This window comes from Drosophila gunungcola, assembly GCF_025200985.1.
Source record: "Drosophila gunungcola strain Sukarami chromosome 2L unlocalized genomic scaffold, Dgunungcola_SK_2 000007F, whole genome shotgun sequence".
Lineage (NCBI taxonomy): Eukaryota > Metazoa > Arthropoda > Insecta > Diptera > Drosophilidae > Drosophila > Drosophila gunungcola.
In genome coordinates this window covers 714201-737166 of record NW_026453162.1, presented here as the reverse complement: position 1 = coordinate 737166, position 22966 = coordinate 714201, and the positions used below count along the sequence as shown (strand labels likewise).

The 22966-nt window shown below is 39.5% G+C and overlaps 2 protein-coding genes across 15 annotated transcripts in view; both read right to left on the bottom strand.

The window, feature by feature from the left end:
- The window catches only part of LOC128253223 (ionotropic receptor 40a), a 127419-nt gene extending 114061 nt beyond the window's left edge, over positions 1-13358 (bottom strand). Inside the window, exons 1-5 of one of the 2 annotated variants that reach the window (XM_052981468.1) lie at positions 13217-13358; positions 12596-13164; positions 12282-12536; positions 11802-12225; positions 8900-9005 (exon numbers count right to left, since the gene is read on the bottom strand). In XM_052981468.1, the coding sequence (XP_052837428.1) occupies positions 8965-9005; positions 11802-12225; positions 12282-12536; positions 12596-13164; positions 13217-13322 (1395 nt within the window). In that variant the 5' untranslated portion in view covers positions 13323-13358 and the 3' untranslated portion in view covers positions 8900-8964. Of the gene's footprint in view, positions 1-8899; positions 9006-11801; positions 12226-12281; positions 12537-12595; positions 13165-13216 lie in introns of those variants that run through there. The other variant, XM_052981466.1, reaches the window with a different exon arrangement.
- A 47-nt stretch (positions 13359-13405) lies between these two features.
- Positions 13406-22966, bottom strand: part of LOC128253226 (protein amalgam) — a 508116-nt gene continuing 498555 nt past the window's right edge. For all 13 annotated transcript variants that reach the window (XM_052981478.1, XM_052981473.1, XM_052981474.1 and 10 more), the window contains one exon: positions 13406-13484. In XM_052981478.1, coding sequence (XP_052837438.1) covers positions 13420-13484 — 65 coding nt within the window. In that variant the 3' untranslated portion in view covers positions 13406-13419. The remainder of the gene's footprint in view (positions 13485-22966) is intronic.

The following is a 22966-nucleotide window of genomic DNA, read 5'->3' as shown; positions in this document are numbered from 1 at the left end:
TTACCACCTCAGCATTAACTAAATCTTGTAAAGTGTTAAGCAGATTTTCTCGGTTAGAAATTTTTATTACGTGTCGCACCTTGCTTTTAAAAAAGAAGAATGTGTCAACAGAGGAGCTGTTTCCTTCCTCAATTACTATTTGGTTCCGGAAACAGTTTACTGGGTTGTCCGTCGTGTCTATGGTGAATGTCAGTGACTGTTCGCTGTGTATGGTTGCTACATCTGGTTCTATTCCGTCTTCTAAGACGTTTATGCTCTGGCGAGACAGCGCGTCTGCCACAAGGTTTTCTTGCCAGGTTTATAAACTAATTTTGTGCCGTGATCGTCGATAATCCCCTTCCAGCGTTTTAGTTTCGCGTTAGGGTTTTTGTCCGAGACGGCAAAGTTGCTGGTGGTCGGTAGAGATCTGCAAGCCTTTCACTCCGTACAAGTAATTCCGGAGGTTTTTCAGTGCCCAAACTATAGCGAGGAGCTCTCGCTCGTTGGTTGCATAATTTTTTTCGTTGTCCCGCAGCGCTCGTGATATCATAGTGATGGGGCGGCCATCTTGTGATAGTACTGCTCCCAATCCAGAGCCTGACGCATCAGTAGTCAAGTCAAATGGCTTTTTGAAGTCCGGGTAGGATAGCAGAACGTCCTCTGATGCCAAGATCTCTCTCAGCCTGTCAAACGTTTCTCTCTGTTCCTTGGTCATATCTATGTCGACTTTTCTCGACTGATATTTGCTAATTTTACCATTTTCTCCCTTTAGGATATTCGTTAAGGGTCTTGCGATAGTCGCGAAGTTTTTTATGAAGCACCTATAATAGCTTGCTAGTCCCAGGAAAGATCTGAGTTCGTATAACGTTCTAGGCGGGGGGAATTGTTTTATTGCTTTGATCTTCTCAGGTGAAGTTCGTAGCCCTGTTTGAGACACTATGAATCCCAAGTATTCGACGCTTTTTTTGAAGAACTTTGACTTTTCTTGGGACACTCTCATGCCCGCCTCTAAGAGTTTCGTTAAGGCCCAATCCACGTCCCTAACATGGTCCTCTTTTGTTTTAGAAAATATTATAACGTCATCGACATACACATAGCATATCTTTGAAATTCCTTCCCGGAGGACATCGTCGATGGCCCTCTGGAAAATGCTCGGGGCATTTTTAAGTCCAAATCGCAGTCTACAGAATTCGTATTTGCCGTTGTTGATTGAAAAGGCTGTCTTTTCCCTGTCCTTTTCTGCCAGCTCTATCTGATGAAAGCCTGACTTGAGGTCGAGTGTCGAAAAAAAATTTCGACTCGCCCATATTCGACAGTATTGTCGAGATGGTAGGGATAGGGTATCTATCGTCTACGGTTTTTTGGTTGAGTTTTCTAAAGTCGATAACCAATCGCTTTTTTTTAACCCCATTTTGGTCAGTTCCTTTTTTGTCCACAACCCAGGTAGGGTTATTATATGGGGACTTGGATGGCCTTATTACGCCGTCCGCAAGAAGTTGTTTAACCTCTGCATTGACGAATTCGGTTACACCCATGGGGTGCGGGTATGACTTAGAGTATACTGGTTCCCCATCTGTTTTAATCGTTGCCAATGTGTTTATGTTGAAAGGCAGCGCTTCGTCCGGATCGGCGAAGGCTTTATGATTTTTTACAATCATTTTATCGAAGGTGGCTTTAATTGCCAGAGGAACGTCCTCGTCATCGATTTTTATGAAGTAAACGTTTTCCGCTTTAGCAAACTGGATCTTTTCAGTTCCATTGCTAGTGTGCAGAACATTTTTAGTAAAATCGAGCTTCGCATTCACTTGTTTAAGTAAGTCGAGTCCGATAATGCCGTTAAAATCCTTAAGGTCGTTAAGAATGAAAAAGGGTGTTTTTATGTTGATCACTGAAACTAGACATTTTTTATCTATTTTAGTAAAGCCATGGATCGACTTTACTGTGAAGGGTTTATCCGCTGCCACGATGCCTTTCAGCCCTGGGAGTGGAGTAATGTAATTTTTAGAGGTGCCTGTGTCGATTAATAGTTTTATTTCTTTTCCTGCTACCGTACGTGTAATGTAAGGAAGCAGGGATTTTATTCTAAAAAATTGCAGGAGTCTTCTCCAGCTAACTCGTCCTCTATCTCCGTGGTGCTTGCTTGCGCAACGAAGTCATATTCCTCATCGTCGGTTTTTTCTTCCGGCATGAAGTTTATTTTTTGTTGGGATCGTGTCGACCCCCTTTGCCACGCCGTGGGCTGCTTGAACCTGGAGGAGGTGTCGACCTCCATTGGTTCTGGTGCTGGTTGGCTTGGACCTGCGCTATTATATGGTTTTTGTTTAAAGGAACCGCTCTGATTAGTTGCTCCCTTTTGGGTCCTGACAAAGTGAGGGATCTTTTTTATCGCCCCCTGGCTTTGGTTCTGTTCATAGTTTTTCCACCCCGTTTGTCGCTGGTTGCTCGGCCTAAATATCTTTTCCTCGCTTTGGCGGGCGAAAGTGGCTGCGAAAGCGCTTCTGTCATTACTTGCCTCAGCTTCTTGAGCTAATGCCAAGGCTGATGGTAAGTCTCTTGGTTGCGCCGGAAAAACGGCTATTTTCAATGACTTTTTTAAGCCAGATATGAACGCATGTAAAGCGCCATCTCTGTGCTGTTCATTTAGGACTGCCGCCGCGGTGGCGTCGTGAGTCATGATTGTCTTGTTGGTAAGAAGCCTTAGCTTCCGTTCGATCTCGTCATAGTATTTAAGAAGGGGCAGTTCTCCCTGTCTTGATAGACTTAACTCTTGTTTAATTACGTGTGCTGGAGTTTTGTCCGCATACGTAAAATCAAACCTTGCCAGTATGGCATGAAAGTTAAACACTGGGTTAAATGAGGCTAATACAGCCGCTGCCGCGCCCCGTACCTTATTTTTAAGTATTCCTACAGCCTGGTAATGTCGGCTGCTGCCTTTGTATGGCTCAAATACCCTATATGCTGCAGTAGCAGCCTGCCTCCAGGAAACATAGTTTTCTTGCTTCTTGTCGAACTCCGGGACAGATTTTACCATGTCCAGGGGTTCGTTACATTCTTTTCCCGGTTCTATTTCTATTTCCAGAAAAGTCTGAATTTTCGGAGTTTTATCCTTTAATGAGCATAACTCCCCCATAATTTTGGCTAAATTTTCATCGAATAACTCTTGTTGCCTTTGGAGCGCGCAGGCTATGGCAGCTTCCATGCTCGCAATTTGTTCAGCCTGCATTTCTTCTGTGTTCTGGGTTCGTGCGTTTTTAAAGTCAAGAACACTGTCTCGGATGTGTGGTACCCTGCTGGTCGATGGGTGACAATCTCTTTCAGATTGATTCTGTTCTGACTTCTGCCTTTCTACTCTTGTCTTCAAAAGTTTTTTGTATTCTTCTAGAACTTCTTCGTCCGATGAGACGTTGTCGCTATTTCTATACATGAGTCAGAAAAAAAATATCGTGGGTGCCACAAAATTCAATCAAGGGTTTGTTAAAAAAATATTTTTGCACCTATTATTTTTTGCAACAAAATTTAAATATCAAAAAGAAAGTTTTATTAAAAAAATGTTTTGTATTTTTTTGTGACGGAAATCACGCATCAAAAATATAAATTTTTATTACTAAAAATTCTCCAAAATATATAACTGGTTTATTTTATTATATGAAAATTTGAAATTTATTCGTTTTTAAGTGTCAATGAGATTTATTTTTGAAATATTTGCATTAGCGAACACTTAGGACAAAAAGCCTACTCACATGTTCTTATATTTATTTCGTCTTCGAATTCTATGTTTTGCCGACGGCTTTTGCCGCCACTGGTACTGCCGCAGTCGTTGTCGCTGCCGCTGCTGTTGTCGCTGCCGCCGCTGTCGCTGGTGTTGTCGCTGCCGCCGCTGTCGCTGCTGTTGTCACTGCTGCTGCCGTTATCGCTGCCGCTGCTGTTGTCTTCTTAGGGAGTAATTTCTTGAACTTCCCGTTGCAGACGGTTTTTTTTCACTTGTTAAGAGGAATTTTTTCCAGTTTTCCCTCACTTTGTTAAAAGTTTTGGGAAATATAACGGTGTGATTTTCGTATTTATTTTTTTAGTGCCAGTTCTTGACCGCACTTTATATTTTCACTTGCACTTATTGCACTGGATCGCATGTGTCGTTGATTTTACTTTTTACTTTCACTTGCAATTTCTTGCACTTGGATCGCGTGAGTAACGTTGAGTTGGGCGACAATTATAAAACCGTTTGGTATTTATTTTATATTTATTTATTTCCATACGCCCGTAAGGGCATAGGTATTTTATACAGAGTTAGTTCTCTGGAGTACAATTTTTGACTAAACTAAAGAACCTATCCAACTGCAGCTTGAGACCTTTGCCTGACTGCAGCGCTGTCGCCAGGGTGCCAGGTCAGCGTTTTGTCCCTGCCCGTGGCGATCACTCGCTCCGCGAGTGCTCTGTTCTGACTCCGGGTACTTGCACCCGGAACGCGCGGTCAGCGGTTTCTTCGCTGCGCGTGCAGGCCACCGGATATGGTCTGCAACTCGGCAGTTTGCTCTCTTGGGAACTGCCTGTGTTAACTGTGTTAATAGGACAATAAAATTTTCATATTTTCATTTTTTATATTCATAAAGCAAAGACAAATGATTTTAATAGATATTGAAAAGAGTCATAAAGTCGCACGGCTATTCTGAGACAAAATTCCGATTGAGCGGCCTTCTCAATTCTGACTGTCGCTGAAGTTGGGGACTTTATATGTACAAGAAAAAAAATTAAATTAAATATACCAGCTAGAGCAATTTTAGTAGTCGACCCAAACTATTTTTGATCTTTGTTTAGAAAAATTGAAAATTATGCCCTACATCCGGTATTCCGATTTTGAAATCGTAACCTTTAGTACGTAAAACAAAAAAAACTTCAGATGTCAAAAGTCCTAGGTTTAAGGATGCGAAGAATCCTTCGTTGGGCGTCAATTCTGTTACGTCGATGAATTAGTGCCCAGTCCAAAGGACTTGGGCCGAGGGAGTTGCGTCCTGGGTAGGCACACTGGGTGCACTGCAATGCGATCCCCTATTGTCAATGTCGTCAGTCGAAAGTTACGTCATTGTTCTTGACCCGAGTTTTTCCATTTGCGCCAGCTTCCCCTTTTATAGACGTTTACCAAGACATTATTGAGTTCTGCTTACATTATAATTTATTAAAAATATATTTCCATTTAAATAAAAAAAGCACATTAAATTGACAATTAAAAGTGTAAATTTAGGTGCCAAATTAATTAAATTGAGAAATATTTAAAGCTTTGTATATAATATTTGTATGAAATAATAATATTATAATATTTGTATGAAATAAAACTGTTAGGAATGAATATAAATAGTTCTAGGTATATACGCATATATATATATAAGTTAACACCGGCTAGCGCCCCCTTCCCTTCACCTCCTCTCGCCATCCACGATACCCGACGACGACCCTTTCCTTTCGACCCCTCGGCCACCCACATCGTACACATTCAATTCATGTGGCTGCAATGACCCGGCCGCTGGGCCACAAGAGCTACAGCGGCAGCACCAGCAATAGCGACGGCGGCAGCAGCAGCTAAACAGCGGCAGCGCCAGAACGACAGCGGCAGCGCCAGAACGTCAGAGGCAGAAGAGCAACGGCAGCAACAAGCAAGCGGAAGACTGTTGACCGCCCTCTAGCTGTCTCAGCTCAACAGCCGCCACCCCTACCACTGCGCTAGATAAAGTGCAGCGCTCGAATCCGGAGCGTAACAAGCGGACCAACTAAAACCGCTGCCGTCGGCTACCGTACTTCCGCGTCTGCCAACGGCATGCTGACACCGGAGGACCGGAGTTGGTTAAGAGGCCAACCCACTAGTATTTAAGAGATCACTTCTGTAACCACAGCAGTACCGTGCACACCCAATATTAGACTGTAAAAATAAACTTATAACGTAATCCGAAAGTAAAGTTGTTGCATTTCCTAAAAACCAAAATAACGAGTGAGCGAGTGAGATGCAGCTGATCAACGTTACCATAAGGTAGTATAGGGGAACTTCGTACCCCCCGGCCATGTCTGGCCTTAACTTATATATATATATATTATATACACATATGCATAAATATATATATCAGTGCAAATTCACTTAACATTATTAACAAATTGTTGAATTAATTTATATAAAAAAATTATGTAATCTGACATTTCTTGGAATTGAGCAACGTTGGTAATTTTTCACAAACAGAAAAAAAAAGGTATTCGCCTTAAAGCGATACGGATTGCGAGGATGAGAAGAGTGAAAACGGGACTCGCCATGATTGACGGTAACACTTCTAGAAGTGGTTTCTGCTGGTAGTTCCAATTACATATAAAAACTTTAGCTTGTATTTTATTGTTCATTTATCTTATATTGCCGAAATTGAAATAATTAGTAATGAAGTAATAGTTAGTTATGCACGGGTTGATATTTTAGTGCTGGCTCCTTTCTGGCCAATTAGTAGTGACAGCTAGGATGTTCTCCAGTTCGTGTCCGTGGTCCCGACGAATCTGCACAAATCGCTTATACATCGGGAGGAAATTCAGAATTAATATAAGGATCAAGATACCAGTAATGAGGCACAAAACATTGTAGACTTTAGTTATGTCCTCCCTGTGGTCTACAACTTCGACGTTATTTACGACGTTTGCCGTATTGTCGGATGCATTTGAGGTTGTAGATCCCATGATATATAAATAGTGTGTTTCTATCGGGTTCCAAATTAGATCACTTGGATAGGTCCCAGCGTTTACTGTTTTCGCCTGAAGTGAACCTAACGCGGTTCCGCGGTCGTTTCTGTATCGACTCCCGATTCTCAATTATCTTGGACTGTCTTCTCGATCCTAAGGTGGGGGATATTTTATACCGGTGGTATTGCTTCCCACCTAGTACAGCATTTCTCCGTTATTTTTGTCTTAATGGCCCACATCTGGATTATGCTAAGTTTCGTATTAATTGCTGCTCAGTGAGCAGTGCTCACACCCATTGCCTGCAGGCCCTGCAGTATGTTCTTGTGAATTGCTTACTCTGACCAATTCGTTGCTGGTTACTGTATTGGCCAATTTCGGTGTTTCACCACCTGCACTTCACAGTGTCTTTTGTCTCTCGTTATTTTATTTTTTGTTTGTTTTATTCCTTACCCCGCCTTAGGCCGCTCCCGTAACAGCGCTTAAATATGTATGTATGTATGCAGCACGAAGTTTCTGAATTAAATAACATAATTGTAGCTGGGCGTTTTTTACTGAAATGCACAATTAAATAACCATTGTTTTCCCGGCAGGTATTTCATTTTTTGGACAAATTATTTGAGTAGTATACCGTTACAAAAAACAACAATTTTGGCGGAAAAATTGAGTTTGGAATATTTTATTGTGGCTGGGGTATAATTTTTGGAATTTTATATATATATTGAAAGTAATGGTTGTTGAACAAATGTGGAAAGATAGACTTATCTGAAGCTACCGAAGCTGCTAGTGGGTGAGGGTGTCTTCTTCTAGGGTGGAACAGAAAATGGTAAACGATTCCCACGTGAGTGTGTTTATTTACACTTGTAAATAGCAACACCTTAAGCTTAACTCCAGAGCGGACCGGAGACGTGGGGGAAGTAGGAGCGGGACAGCATAGGGACAGCGGATGGAGAGCTTTGAAGGAACTGTCGCTCTACACTGGCAGAAAACACAAACGCCTACTTGGCGTGAACAGAGGGGAACAATTAAAAATATATTAGGAAATATCAGTAAAGCAATAAATTGAAAGTAAATTAAAAAGATTACATTTTACTGAGCTGGTAATATCACAAAGAATAAATCCTAAAACTGAAATAAATGACGAAATATTTGTTGAATTTTAAAATATCACAGAACAGAAATATAAATGATTAATAACAACAACGATGAATATAAAAGTCTATCACAAGAATACAATTTACGGGTTTCCTAGATCTTTTTAGAAACTGTGTTGGGCTCCTTGGCGTGCTGAGCATTAAGGACTTCCGTAAAATCGCTCATATTCATGATTTTAATTCTTTTCGTTTTGATTTGCGAAAATTAAAAAGAAAACAAACCCAGATCAGCTTTTCGTGCCATTCACATATCGGAGTAGCATTAGCTAAATGCTCAATGCACCAATGGAATCAGGCAAATTTAAAAAGAACACTAAGATGGCAATGGAATAAGGCTATTATAAAAACTAGTAAGCGAAAGTAGGTGTTATGTGTCATTAAAAAGGTATTGTCAAAATACAATAGTTTTAGAACAATTTAATTTTGTAAACATTTTTAGACTTTTTTGCAAATTATTTAAAACGGCTCCAACAAATTTTTTTTTACTTATTACCCATATAGCCCCTGAGATTCCTTAACTTTTGGTAACGAACACTTGAAACTGAAATAATCGCTTTCAAAAGTTATTAGGCATCAAAAAACAGCAGCTTAGATCGGAACCCAAAGTTTCACTAAATATTTGTAAAATATTAATAACTTTTTAAAAATTGCTTTAATTTCTTCTTTTTTCTTAATTTAAGCAAACTAATATGAAATTAGTTACATATGCAAAAAAGTGATTATGATATAAGCAAATTACCTTAAGAACAACAATGCGAGTCGATCTTGCCATATTCGTATGTTTGTCCATCCGTTTCTACACAAACTAGTTTCTCAATTGCTGCATAAAACTTACCCAAAAATGTTCTTTATATTGCAAAAAAGTCGAAACGAGCCGTATGGGACGACTATAACATATAGCTCCCAACCGGAAAAATATAAGAACATATTAAAACTTCGCTGTAATGATTTATTGTCTCAGAACTACGGTTATAATTTTATTGAAATCGGACATCGATATCATGTAGCTGATGGTTTTTAAAAAACATTTTATTTCATTTCATGCAAGGTTATATACACTTCGGCTTGCCAACTTAACCTTCTCTCTAGTTAGTTAATCTCTAAAGTCTTCCCAAAAACACCTCTGAACGAATTAAATATTCCTGACGACCGCACCTTCAGAATACAAAATATCTAAAAAGAAATTTTTTAAGAAAAATGATTAAGCATTCGACTGAACAAATAATGGCAATAAAGCACAAGAGAATGCAATTAAAATAGCAATGCATAGGGATTAGACACTTTATAATACAATTATGAAAACTCTTATAGTGAGTTTAGTTAGTTAGTTTTTCTGTTCTTCAGATAAAAATGTTACTTAATAAGTTTTGACTGCTCGAACATAGCGTTACCGAAAGACAGAGAAAAGAGAGAGAAAAATCAGTTCTGCCATACCATCTCAAGTCAGCTATACTTCCAACGCTTATAGAAAAATTACTAAGTTTTGGTAAGGTGACCAGAATTCTCAGCATCCCACCCCACCATGAAACTATGTTTCTAAATTAGGTAGTGTTGTGAGGTACTCCTGAATCCTTGCAACATCGCATAAATGTTTTTCCAGTAATCCAGACGGCTAACTGCAACAATGCTTATATCGCCTGCAATGACCGATGTCTAAGGTCACCGATCATACGCAGATGAGAAAATAATCGTAAAGTTTAATTTGATAACGACTGTTTAATTTACAAGAGATTTTTATTTTAACCATTGAAAAATGTTCATTTGATGTTGGAAAATGGTATTTTTTTCAATTTCTCTATCTTTGAAATTTGTCTCAAGTCGAAAAAGAGAGAATAATGCAAGATGGCGACAAAAATCCAATAAGTTAGAGGGAGAAGGACAGTTACAAAGCTCTCACGGCTTTCGCATTGCTTGTTTTCGGCCAGTGATCGGTGCGTTTTGCAAGTGGAGCATATTTAAAGTCACATGTGCACATTTCTTTTCAGCTGGGCTTCTGGCAAAAGCATATATACTCACATATATATTTGTATAATTACCTGCAAATAACTGTAAAATGTTTTTTAAGATACAATAGAAGGGGAATTGCCTGATTTATATGATTTTTTGATGGCTTAAAACCTGTCTTGCTGCGAAGGATTAAGAGGGAAATTTGCTGTAAAATGGGCAATTAAGAGCCACATTCAAAAACTAAAATTTTAGTTGTCGTTTTATTATTTTTCAACTTTTTTTGCAGACTGGCTTTACGTCTGATATTACATTTATTTTAAATATAATATCAAATATACCATAATATCACGTTGACTTTTAAGTGTCTAATATACAGTATAAAAATTTTGATATTGAAGTATCAAATATGCATTTAAAAACTGTTGATATTTTAAAATCAAATAAACTATAATATGGATTTGTTTTTTAATATCAAACATGCAATAATATTGCTCTGATATTAAAATATGAAATTTACAAAAGCATCGATTTTACATTTTATTGTCAAAAAAATGTTTAATATATTGATACTGTTTTTGTGTAAAATTGATATTGTCGAAATGTATATTTTTACATTTCGATGATATCAAACAGATACGTCATGTATCATAAAATGATACTGAATTTCATCAGAATGTGTATCATATTTTATCAATTTTTTTCTGTGTAGAGTAAAATAGATTTTGGAAACTATTAAAGTTAGAGATATGGGATTTACAATGAAGATTTAGGTAATGCCCACGCAGCGCAAGTTTGTTTAATAATGTGGCTCCGCCATCTCTTCAAAGATTATACGAGTTACAAGAGTAATTTAAGCAATAGTAATATACTAGGGTAAGAAGGCAACCTTACGTTTTGATCCCAGTTCAAACCACGACGAGCAAAAATATAAAAATATATATAAATATATTTCTTTTACCGACTCAATACGATCGATGTGTACTTGATTTTGGGGACTCCAAACGGGAGAGCAATATTCTTAATTAGGACGGACCAGGACGTCAATAATATTTATGTTGTATAAATATCAAATTCTTTTGATTAATAAGGCGAAGAACATTTATATCATTGTTAACATAAGACTTTATATGTCAATCGAATTTTAATTTTTAATCAAGAAGAACTCCTAAGCCATTCACTTAATTTTTACAGTTCAGTGAGTTATAATGAAGAGAATAGCTTATAGAGGATTGCGTACCCTTACAAAAAGTTATTACGTTATTTTTAAGGCAACTCAGATTTAGACACCATCTCTGAAAACAATCAATATAAGACGGTAAACCTAAGCCGGATTGTAAATTATTATATGACAAACAAAGTTTAACATCATCGGCTTACATTACTACACGAGAATGTGTTATGATAGAATGAAGATTATTGATGAATTTAGTAAATAGCAAAGAGCGTAAAACAACTACCATGAGGAACTTCAGATACGTAGATTAAAGGTAAAAAATCATTTTTAAAAATAACGCTCCTCAAATAATTTGAAATATTGCGCCCACAAGTCGTAAAAATGCCTCCTGCCACTCTGAGAATTGGTAGAGCCCAAGTATTAATCATAATTTCTTAGTTTTATTTTATATAATAAATAATAATGAATATTGTTAATTTTTAATTAACATTTAAAATTTTAAAATCTTGTAGAAAATCGATACATTGACCAAAAAGGTTAGGAAGATTTTTTATAAGAAATCAGTTAATAACCTATTTTAAAATTATCAAGGAGACCTTTTTTGAAATTCAGCTGCAATATAACTAAGTTTAAATGGTTTTTCTTCGTGCAAATTTAAGATGATCCACGATTGTCTCAGTGTACCAATGGCAACATTGTCGCGGAAGAACTGTTCATTTTGGTATACAGAAAAACTTAAACGTGCTATACCTAGTTTGGTAATTTCTAAAACTTGAAAATACTCAATAAATATCAATTTGACATTTTAAAACTTAAAAAAATTTTTATAAAATAGATGTGCTACTCACATTGTTTTAAGAACAGACGTAAAGCAAACCAGATGCACTTCTCAAACAGTTGGTTGGGCATCTGTTTTTCAGACAGAACCCTTCTGTGCTTGGCATTCAATAGGCATGGGGTAATCTCCTTTATGTAGTCCATGTAGATATACATTTCCCCAAAGTGCTCGATGTCTAGGCTGGTTGGGCGTCGACGCCAAATATAGGGCATGGCTATAATGCCGTAAAAAATAGGGCCAGAAAATAGGACCGTGAGAATCAAATATGGCCAGATGTCTTGCTTGAATGGGCGCATAATGGCTAAGGCTTCGTTAAGGCGCCTGGGGGCATGTGTGGCAAAGGCTCCTGAATCGGCCAATGTGAAGAATGAGAACTCGATGGCCTTACGACGCTCCCAGCTAAGACCGACGTCCCCCAAAAAAAAATCAGCTTGCTGTTGATTAAAGGTTATTATCATAACATGTCTTAGCCTATACCAAAACCACTTACTCCACTTTGCAGTAATCCTATGCCACCGGTAAAACTGTCGTTCGAGTCCCGATCATCATCAGATCTCATTGATCCCTGTGTTCGTCCAGGGGCTTCGATGTACTTGAACCGAAAGTTCATGTGCTGGGCCAGTAGCATGAGCAGGCGGTGATCGCGTCCACCCGTGACTAGCAACTCCTTATACTCTGTGCCGTCAAGGACCTTGGGGCCCTCATCCTCCTCGTTGCTATAAATGACCCAAAACCACGGCGGAGACTGCAAGCAAAGAAAGTTCATTAGCTCCTTCCTTCCTCTCTAAAACCACTCCCCATTACATGAAACACCGGTACCCGGAACACGCGACCCTCAAAGTTGGCATATACGGATGCTGCGGTCGGTAGGAGAGGGCTCCTCTGAAGACCAAGGTTATCGCCATCGTACCAGTTTACCAGCTGCAGCTGACTGACGTTGTGTGGTCGGGCCTGGTTGTAGTAGATGCGGAAAGCTTTGGGGCGGGGTCGGGTTACCACAACCGTCCGCAGCGGCTCCCTAAAGCTTATAGTGCTCGCCCTGGGCGGCAAACGTGCTCCCCAATAGAAGATGAACAGACTGAGTCGATGGGCTAGGCGGCGTTCGTGGATTCTATCTAAAAGCTCATTTGGCTCGTATAGAATCAGGCTAACGCACTCATTTTCTGTTTGAAGATTGGCGTCTATGTGCTGTAAAAAAAGCTCCGTGTCACTAAATATGACTGACACATAGTAGAGGCGATGAAGACGCTGTAGAAAATCATCCATGTAATTGCCGCGATATTTCCAACAACTCTCGTCGGTTAAAGTCGAGCTGGGAAGAGCCAATATGGTCAAAAAGAGTGGTCTTAGGCCGTTGATAATTTGCGAGAGCGCTGAAGGTAATTGGTTAAAAAAAGGTTTGGTTCAGCAAAACGTCATACGAACCTATTGAAACGTCAGACTCATTGCAGGAATGAATAATCAGACTGGCGCCGTGCAGTGAACCCAGCGGGTAGAGCAGCAGGCCCAATGCAGCCAGATACTTATTCATCTTACATTAACGGACCTGCAATGAAGCTCCTGCTTTTTATACCCCAATGATGAATCTTTAATGCGCAATTATGCCAGCAATGTATTTAATCCACACGTCAGCAGTCCGCACGTGATTGCAAGAAACTGACAACTCGGACAGCTTGAAAATTTGAAATCTGAGCTGAAGAGATATCGATTTTTAACGTATATTTTAAAGGTTTACCTTTTACTCGTAGAGAAAATGGGTATATATTATTCGTTGAAAAGTATTTAACAGATAAATGAAAGCCTTTCCCACCCTATAAGGGTCGGTATACTCATGATAAGGTTTAATAGCCGAGTCGATCTAGCCTTGTCCGTCAGTCTATTCGTCTGACCATTAGTGTGAACGTCGTGATATCGGAAACTATGCAGGGTTAAATAAAATAATAGTTTTTATACACAGTTTTTCAAGTATCTATTTAAGGTTAAAGGTACAAACTTTTTTAAATTATATTTTGTATTTAATTATTATTAATTTTGAGGTCGATAGGTTATCTTCGCTATGGCAATTTAGTCTGGTTGTATGAATATATAAAAAGTGACATAATTACATCTTGCATATGGGGTGAATTTAACTTAATATTTCATTTGCAATAAAATTAAGCAACTATTTATTAACATATTTGCGGAGATAGTAAAAAATTGAATTTAGTCAAGCTTATTTGAACACAAAAATAAAAACATTTCAGTACCTGAATACCTAGCACATCATCTTCTTAAGATAAATACAAACGTAACCTAGGTATGGTAATTGAGACTGTCTCATATTTCGATGTCAAGGTAAATTACAATGTACCAAAAAAGTTGACCTAAGTACATACCTACGTACAAGAATCTAGATACACCCCAAAGTTTATTTCAAAATTTGGCCACGTTCAGTCTAATAAACCGGAAAAATCGGTCATCTTATTACAAGAAATGGTAGACCTGTGTTGGTTAGTCTATATTAGGAAATCTGACCTTATATCATGTATAGGAAAGTTGAAGAACCTTCTAGTTTCAGTAAAACTTGCTATCGTCAATAGAAAGTTCAAAGTTCTAAGCTTACGGTGCCTATGCATGAAAATTTTCCAAAAAGTATACATCCAAAACTTGGCAGGGAAAATTTAGTTGTAAAATGTTCTTAAGTTAAAGGAACATATTTTATGTTCACTTTATATTTTAAAGCAAATATCATAAACCATCGCTGTTTAATGCAGACCCCCAGCACCTAGTCAAATGCTCATAGGTGTGCGCTGCAAACGAAGGGCTGTTATGCAGCTTTGTTCTTCGTTTTTCTTATCTCGCTACATTTGTCGCGTTATCTATTCAGCTGAGCTACAGCGAAAACATGTACACAAATTTGAAGTCAAGCTTTTGGCAAGTCAGTTATACAAAATCGCTGCAACTCCGAGCAAAGCTAATAAAATCAAGAAATAATTTCAATTGAACCTATCGTGCGTTTAATTTATATTTCTAAACTCTAGGGTGGCATTTTGTTTTTTTTTCCCATAAACAATCTCTTTGCTATATCTTCGTATAGCAAAAAGTCCTCGACTGGTAATGGCGTTACAGTGCCTGATTTCAGATGACGTTAAGCTTTGATAAGGGGTCAGAAACTTGTGCTTCTGTTCTTCTAAAACCAAAAAATGATTAAATATACGACTAAATAAACTTTTTGAAAATTAATTTAATTTTTTTTGTTAAAAATTTGCAAATTTTTTGTATACATACCATTAAAGCTTAAAAAACGTTTACTTATGCATTTTGTTTTAACATAACTCTTAATTAACACGCTCTGGCGCTTTTATTTGAAGTCACTAGTTGTAGGGCGAGAACGGGACCCAATTAAACTTTCGTCCGTTAGCTCTTGCGAATTCGCCCCGTCTCTCGCCACCCTCACATAAGTAAGGTTCTAAGAGAAATTATTGGAATATTAAATTTAGTGATCATTTGAACTTCATCGTAACCACTCCCTTCCGTCGTCGCATTTTCGCACAAGTTTTACACAAATTATCGCAAATAAATTATCTCGAATCCTATTGCAGTCACAAGTTTCGCGTTTGTTAATACAAAATAGTATTAAATTTGTATGGTGACCCTGACGTGATCGCAGTTGAGTTCGCGATTTGTCTACATATTTTTTTTCGGAGAAAAACTATAACAATTACCAACAAACACACAAAAGCAATTTATTCGTGTCGGTTCGGCTAAAAAATTAAATTCAGAAATAAATTTCGTCGCTGAAAATTTTCTGCCGTTCCTTGGTTGTTGCCCAAGACGTTTCTTCCGCCGCTGCAACTTTAATTGTTTAATTTGCTGCTGGAACATGGATGTAGAAAAGGAAGTTGCAATTATCGAGTCGGCCAACCAGGTATAGAGTGCTAAAAGTTGAAAATTAATCTGTGGCGTTTTGTCAATTGGGTTTTGGCTTTCAACTTTTTGCATTCGTGTAAAAATCGGTAGATAGTGAGCATTCTAACAAAGACAAAAAATTTGCATGTACTAACAAGCAAAGTTCTGTAATGAACATAATATATTTCGAATCGCTTTGGCCCATAAACACGCAAATAAAATACTCGTCGTCGACCCAATTAGTGCAAACTTAATTCCCCCAATTTTCGTCGTATATATAAAACATATAAAAAACAGCTGACGCCTTTCGGCATCAGGCTTATATATTCGTTGCCATTTGTTATCGGTCAATGTATCATTCTCCGTTAGCATTTGCCTAGGAAGAGCCGCTAGCCGCGGAACCGACACCGCTGCCGCTATTTCGAGTTATCTTTGGTCGTTTTCGTTCTGGATCGCTGCAGCAGTGCAATTTTCTGTCTGCTTAAACGTTTGTTCGTTTTATCGGTATGCTTGAGCTTAAGCGTTAGCTCCCCTAAAGTGCGTGCGTGCGGCATATTACTGTCGCAGGGTTTATATAAAATATATAAAAACCCTATTTACATATATTTCACTGTACTTCTCTCGGCACTTAGCTCCCCTACACTGTGTGCGATCGGTATAGTACTCGTTGTTTTTTTATTAGATTATTTAACAAATAAATAATATTAAAAAAAAATAATAAATATTTAACAACTCTTCGATATCAACAAAATAAATACAAGTAAACGCAATGGCAACTAAGGATAGCGAAGAGCTTAAACTCCAACGAGATGTTTGCATGAAAAGTATTAACCGAACGTATCGCCATTTAAAAGAAGTTAAATTATCTGTGAGTCCGGTTGAGCTTGAGTGTCGATTAGAGATTCTAAATACGCACATTAAAAATGCTTCACTACTGCAAAACCAAATAGAAGTGAAAAATACAAAAGATGTATACCGCGAAGATTAAGCTAAATATACTGGGCAGCCGAAACAGGCTGGCCCTCAGACGGATTCCGGGACATAAGGATATATCCGGAAATGAACTTGCCGATAAAATGGCAAAACTAGGAGCCGAACAGCCCCTGATAGGCCCAGAGCCCTACTGTGGCATAGGGAGGCACACTATAAAAGAATACCTTAGGAAAGAGGAAGGCGCCATGAGACAAGAACACTGGAGAAATACCCCAGGCCTTAGGCAAGCCAAAACTCAAATAAACAACTACAACAAGAAGAGGTTCAAGGAACTTATTCAATTAGGGAAAAATTCACTTAGGATTACTAACCGGGCACTGTAGACTGAAAAGTCACCTAGGTAAGATGGGAATAACCAGCAGTAGAACTTGCAGATTCTGCGACATAGAGGACGAAACCTCTAAACACATCATCGCAGACTGTCCGGCTTTAGCAAGTATAAGATGTAAGATCTTAGGAACCAGAACTCTTACACCTGAGCTCCTAGGAAGAATCAACCCACTAAAACTCCTCGACTTTATTCGAGAAAGTGGGTTGATATCTGAGCTGTAGGCTCTGAATGGGGGTACAATAGATCTTACAGGTCGCGGTACACTGAACACCCCGATATTAATAATAATAATAATAATCTGTGAGTAACATCAAGAAATCCGCTCCACCAGCAAATCGCCCGCCTCAATGCCGCCTGTCGAGCGTTGCTCTCCCAATTTTTAGCGGAAAACATTTCAAATTTAAAATTTTATAAGCCTTTTCGAAACATTCGTTGACAAAGACGACACCTTACACGATATTGAAAAGTTCAATTATTTAATTTCGTGTCTAGCTGGAGACGCTTTAGGAACAGTTAGGGCATTTCACGTCACTGCGGAAAATTATCACAAAGCCCTTGCTAGCCTGAAGCGAGTTTACGATAATGATTGTATTATATTTTTTGACAACATATCGACAACATAAGTTTAATTTACAAAAAATTTCCCAGCCTTCAGCTCCAGCCTTGAGATCCCTCATCGACACGGTCACAGCCTTGTATGACTCCTTGCTGTCTATTGGGGATGATAGACGCATTACTAATGCTATTTTAATACATCTGGTAATGAGCAAGTTCGATGCAGGAACTAAAAGAAAATGGGAAGAACGGTTAGATTATACTTCGCTTCCACTTCGGAGCGAATGTGAGGCGGTCCTTAACAGGCGATACCAACACATGCCGAAGAGGCCAAACCAAAACCCAAAACTGTTCAGCAGACCCAATCTAACCCTAAGAAGAATGGAAATAGGAGTTTTTCGTTTGTCGCTGTCAGGAACGATTCTGTTCAATGCGTGTATTGCAACTCAGCTGAACATCAGATTGAAAACTGCGCTTCCTTCACAGTCCTAACAGTTCAGCAAAGATTCGATTTCGCTTAAAGTGGACCCTAATGCATTAACTGCTTAAGTATGGGTCTCACGGTAAAAAATGCAAATCGAACAGATGTAGAGTGTGTAATTCCTCACATCACACATTACTACACATAGCGTTCAAAACAAAAGTGGCGAGTTTGTAATAGCTCAAGCGATGAGCTCGCTCAGAGACTCAAAATTACAAGAGAGGACGTGTGCATGAACTTGCGAGGCATTGGTGGAACTAATGCCCAAGCCACAAAAATTACACACGATTGTGAAGTCGCGAGTAGGGCACAGCCAATTGTCATCCGATTTTTGGATTATGAAAAATATTTCTGGTGATCATCCGGATCAAGCGGTGAACACCAGGGTGGAGGATGCCTGAAAATATTCAGTTGGCAGATCCATTCTTCTTCAAACGCCAAAAAAAAGATATGCTTATCGGCGCTGATACGTTCTTTGAACTTTTATCTATTGGCCAGATAAAGCAGGGGCCTGAACTCCCCATCTTACAAAAGACAGTTCTCGGCTGGATAGTGTCAGGGAGATGTGACACTTAGATTTTCGGTTCGTTTGCCGTTCAATTTTGAGCCAAATACTCTTGGTTCAGCATACGAAGTTGCGAAACGTAGATTATTGTCGCTAAATTGTCAAAGGACCCTTCGCTGAAGAAGATTTATCTTGAATTCATGGAGGAATATGTTTCAATAGGCCATATGTCCTCCACCAATGACAAATTTCCGAATTCCACAAAGTAATTCAGCTAAGTTGGGAGTAGTTTTCGATGCATCGAGCCGTACTTCCACGCAGGTAGCGTTGAATGACCTGTACTCGACTCTCCTTCGGTTTAGAATGCATAAATTTGCCCTTGCTGCCGACGTCAAAAATATGTATCGCCATAGTATGTTTACGAGATCCTTCCGAATCCCTAAAAAGTTAAACACCGTTACATACGGAACTTCACCAGCACCCTTTTTGGCGATTCGGTGTTTAATGCGGCAATCAAATCACCCAAAAGCCGCAACGGTTATTCAGAATGATTTTTATGTTGACGATTTGTTGACTGGCGCCGGATGCGTTGAGGACCTGCAAAGTCTTCGAGACGAAGTTTCTCAAATTTTGCAAAAGGCAGGTTTTGAATTGGCAAAGTGGTTTTCAAACTGCCCAGAGTTATCCGCATCTTATAGCGCTGTACTGCCACTTATGGCAGACTCAAACGTAACTAAGACCTTTGGCGTGATTTGGTTATCGGTTAAAGATTACTTTCAATTTCGGTTGGATGACTCTTTCCTGGATCGACAACGCCACCAACTTCGTCGGCGCAGATCGGCACATGAGAGAGTTTCGAGCCCGTCTGGAGGAGCAGGGGGGCGGTATCGAAACAGTCGCATCAAAAAATGGATGCGAGTTTGCGATCATACCGCCTAGAGCATCGCACTTCGGCGGACTATTGGATGACTCTTTCCTGGATCTTCGCGCGACAAAGCGAAATATTTTGTCGGTGACTGCTCGACTTTTCGACTTAGATTGGGACGAGACGCTACCGATGCAGTTGCTGCCTAAAATTAAGGTATCGCGATTGGTCAAAACAGATCCACAAGTTCCGATTCAAATACATAGTTTCGCTGACGATTCCATGCGAGCGTATGGAGTGTGCATCTACGTTCGGACTCAAACTGCTGAGGGTTAGAATGTGTCGTTATTGACCGCCAAATCGAAAGTAGCTCCCCTCAAGACGAAAACTTTGCCTCGCCTTGAGCTGTGTGCAGCTCACCTTTTAGCAGATCTCTATAATCGTGTCAGGCCATTGGTAAATTGTCCCATTGAGAATGTATTCCTGTGGACAGACTCCGAGATCACTTTACACTGGATCAAAACCCATCCCTCGTCGTTGTCGGTTTTTTGTTTCGAACCGGGTTGCAGAAATTCAGGAGTGGTCGGAGAAAGCAATTTGGAGACACCTTCCCACGAACGCACCTGAAGCTTCTGAGAGTGCTCGTGTGGGTTTTCTGTTTTATTCAAAGGTGCAGAAAGGTGTCGAAGCCCTTTGAAAAAAGTATTTCGCCGAGAGAACTGGGGTTCGCTTTTGGGAGAATTGTTGTAGCTATCCAATTTCACGAATTCAGGGACGACATAAATAAAATTCTGAAAAATAAACCGGTTTGGCTTGTTATTGCTCAAGAAGTCTGCCGATAAACAGTTCGGTCGTGCATGCTTTCGCTGCAAGCCGCAACTCTTGGCGCAAATTATGGGAAACTTGCCAGCAGATAGACTTCACTCAGCAAGCACACTCAGCCCTCCCATAGAGCCGATATAATCATAATTAGAAACGTAGTCCTAATCAACCGTACTATTAAATATATACATACTCTGTAGCGTAGGAATTTGGTTATTATTTGGGGAAAGGGAGGTAAACCGATCTAAAGTGGAAATAAATTTCTGTCTCAATTCCTGGCCACGGCGAGCTATACCGCCTCCCGAAACAGGGTCGTTACAACTGATTCATTTAAACTTTCTAACTCCCAAAACCGACGAACAACATCATCGAGATGATCCTCTAGCTTACCATTTGAAACACAACAAGCAGCCAAAGTTTTTGTATTAAAATGATTTGTTCTCCACCAGAAAAAACCCAACCAAGTCGAGTTTTCTGAAGAAGCGGTACCCAGGGATCAGCTTAATCAGCCCAACACATAATAAATTATAAAACATGCTAGCTCCAATTAGTATTAGTATTCGTTGAGGCTTGTGAAAAAAGGGATCCGCTAGTTGGATATTTACCGGAATATTCCAATTATCTAGGTTCAGGGCTATGCTTGGCTGATTATCAGTGATAGTAGGCGTGATGAGTGCAGATAATAACGCCGAACAGAAAGATGCCTAAGCTTTTAAGCAAATATCGACGATATATCTTTCAGTTGATTGATCAAGTCAACTTCGGTCGCGTGTAGACGTGTTTTTTTAACGCTCCGGAAAAACAATAAGCCACTAAGTCGAAAACGTTCGAAAAAATTTATAAACGCGAGGTTTTGCGATTCGCGATGCTAAGTCGCATATCGTAAACTAAAGTTTTAGTTAATTAATTAATTAATATTACGCTCTATCAATAAATTAGTAAGAACGTGGATCAGCGCACTCAACGCCAAAAACAACAAGACGAAGCCCGTGAAAAAATTCGGAGAGAGCAAGACAAACGTCGTCTCTCTTTGGCCCGTAACAATGCTTATTTCTCTTTCACGAGTAATACTCTAGAACCGAAAGTGCAAGAAAGTACAAGTTTACTGACCGGCGAAAACCAGAGAGCTAGTTCTTGATCTCCCGCCCTACTTTTCACCGCTCAGACAGCATGGAGTGAGCAATGCTCACTCCAACCGAGCTTCTGCCACCTAGTGCAACAACAACAGCAACTACTACGTCAACTACAACGGTCTCTGTCGCCAACAATGTAATAACGACTCTACTCTCTTCTTCTGCAGCGGGTAAAGCAACAACACAACCAAGTGCAAAAATCGGGTCAAACGGCAAAAACAAAGCTACGGTAGGAAAAATTACAATTCCGCAAGCGGGTTCGGCCATGCAGACAGGCATGGATCGCAATAAAAATATTTCCAAGCGCAAACTAACCCCCCCAAAAAAATCTGATGGCAATATGCCCAAAATAAACCGTACCAACAAAGGCCCTGAAAATCTCGGGCCATTAAATGAAAATAAATTTTCCATTCTGGCGGAGCCTGAAACAGAGTAAGAAAAATTAGCCCCAAAGAAACTTAAGCCCCCACCTATCTTTATTCGGGAGAAGATCTCCAACGTCCTAGTCAATAAAATAGTTGAGCTTGTCGGGAAGGATAACTTTCATGTTATTCCGCTTATGAAAGGGAATATAAGCGAAACCAAACTTCAAACCAAAACCGAAGATGATTTCCGAGTAGTGTCGAAGTACCTAAACGATGCAAAAAAGAATTACTACACGTACCAGCTGAAAAGTTGCAAGGGCTTACAAGTTGTCCTCAAGGGAATAGAACCCGATGCGACCCCCTCTCAAATTATAGAGGCTTTAAAAGAAAACGGTTTTTGCGCCCAAAATGTTATAAACATTATGAATGTCCAGTCTACAAGGAGATGAAAAGCCGGATGCAAAGAGCGACAACGGCACGCCAGAACATTTACATGAAATCACAAACGACACCCGAAGTTTTCTTCGCAAAAGCAGCCAGTTCATCATTTGGCCCTTCAAGGCCTTCAGGCCATGGGACAGCCACAAAGTAACATGGAATCTATGATGATAACTTTGCAACAAAATATGATGGAACTTATGTCCCTAATGAAAACCACCCTGCAAACTCTAATGCAAAACCAAAATATCTTGTTACAAACGCTTGCAGCTCAGCAGTCCAAATAAATTATGCCTAGCCTCCGAATAACTCTGTGGAACGCCAACGGTGTTTCACAGCATATACCTGAAATAACTCAATTCCTGAGCGATTCATAGCAGCAGGTGATTACAACGCCAAGCACACACACTTGGGATTTCGCCTTGTGACCGCCAAAGGAAGGTAACTATGTAATGCACTCATCAAAACATGCAACAAACTGGACTACGTTTCACCAGGCAGTCCTACATACTGGCCAACAGATCCTTTTAAACTACCTGATTTAATTGATTTTGCTGTGACAAAAAATATTTCTCGCAATCTAATATCTGCAAAATCGCTTTTGGATCTATCATCGGACCACTCACCAGTGCTAATAACTCTTCTTCAAAGCCCGGAATTAATCGAGCACCCTTGCAGTCTGACGTCGCATCGAACCAACTGGCTTAAGTTCAAAAAGTACGTAAGTTCCTACATCGAACTATCTCCACAGCTCAACTTCGAGGAGGACATCGACTGCTATGCCAATGCACTGGAGTCT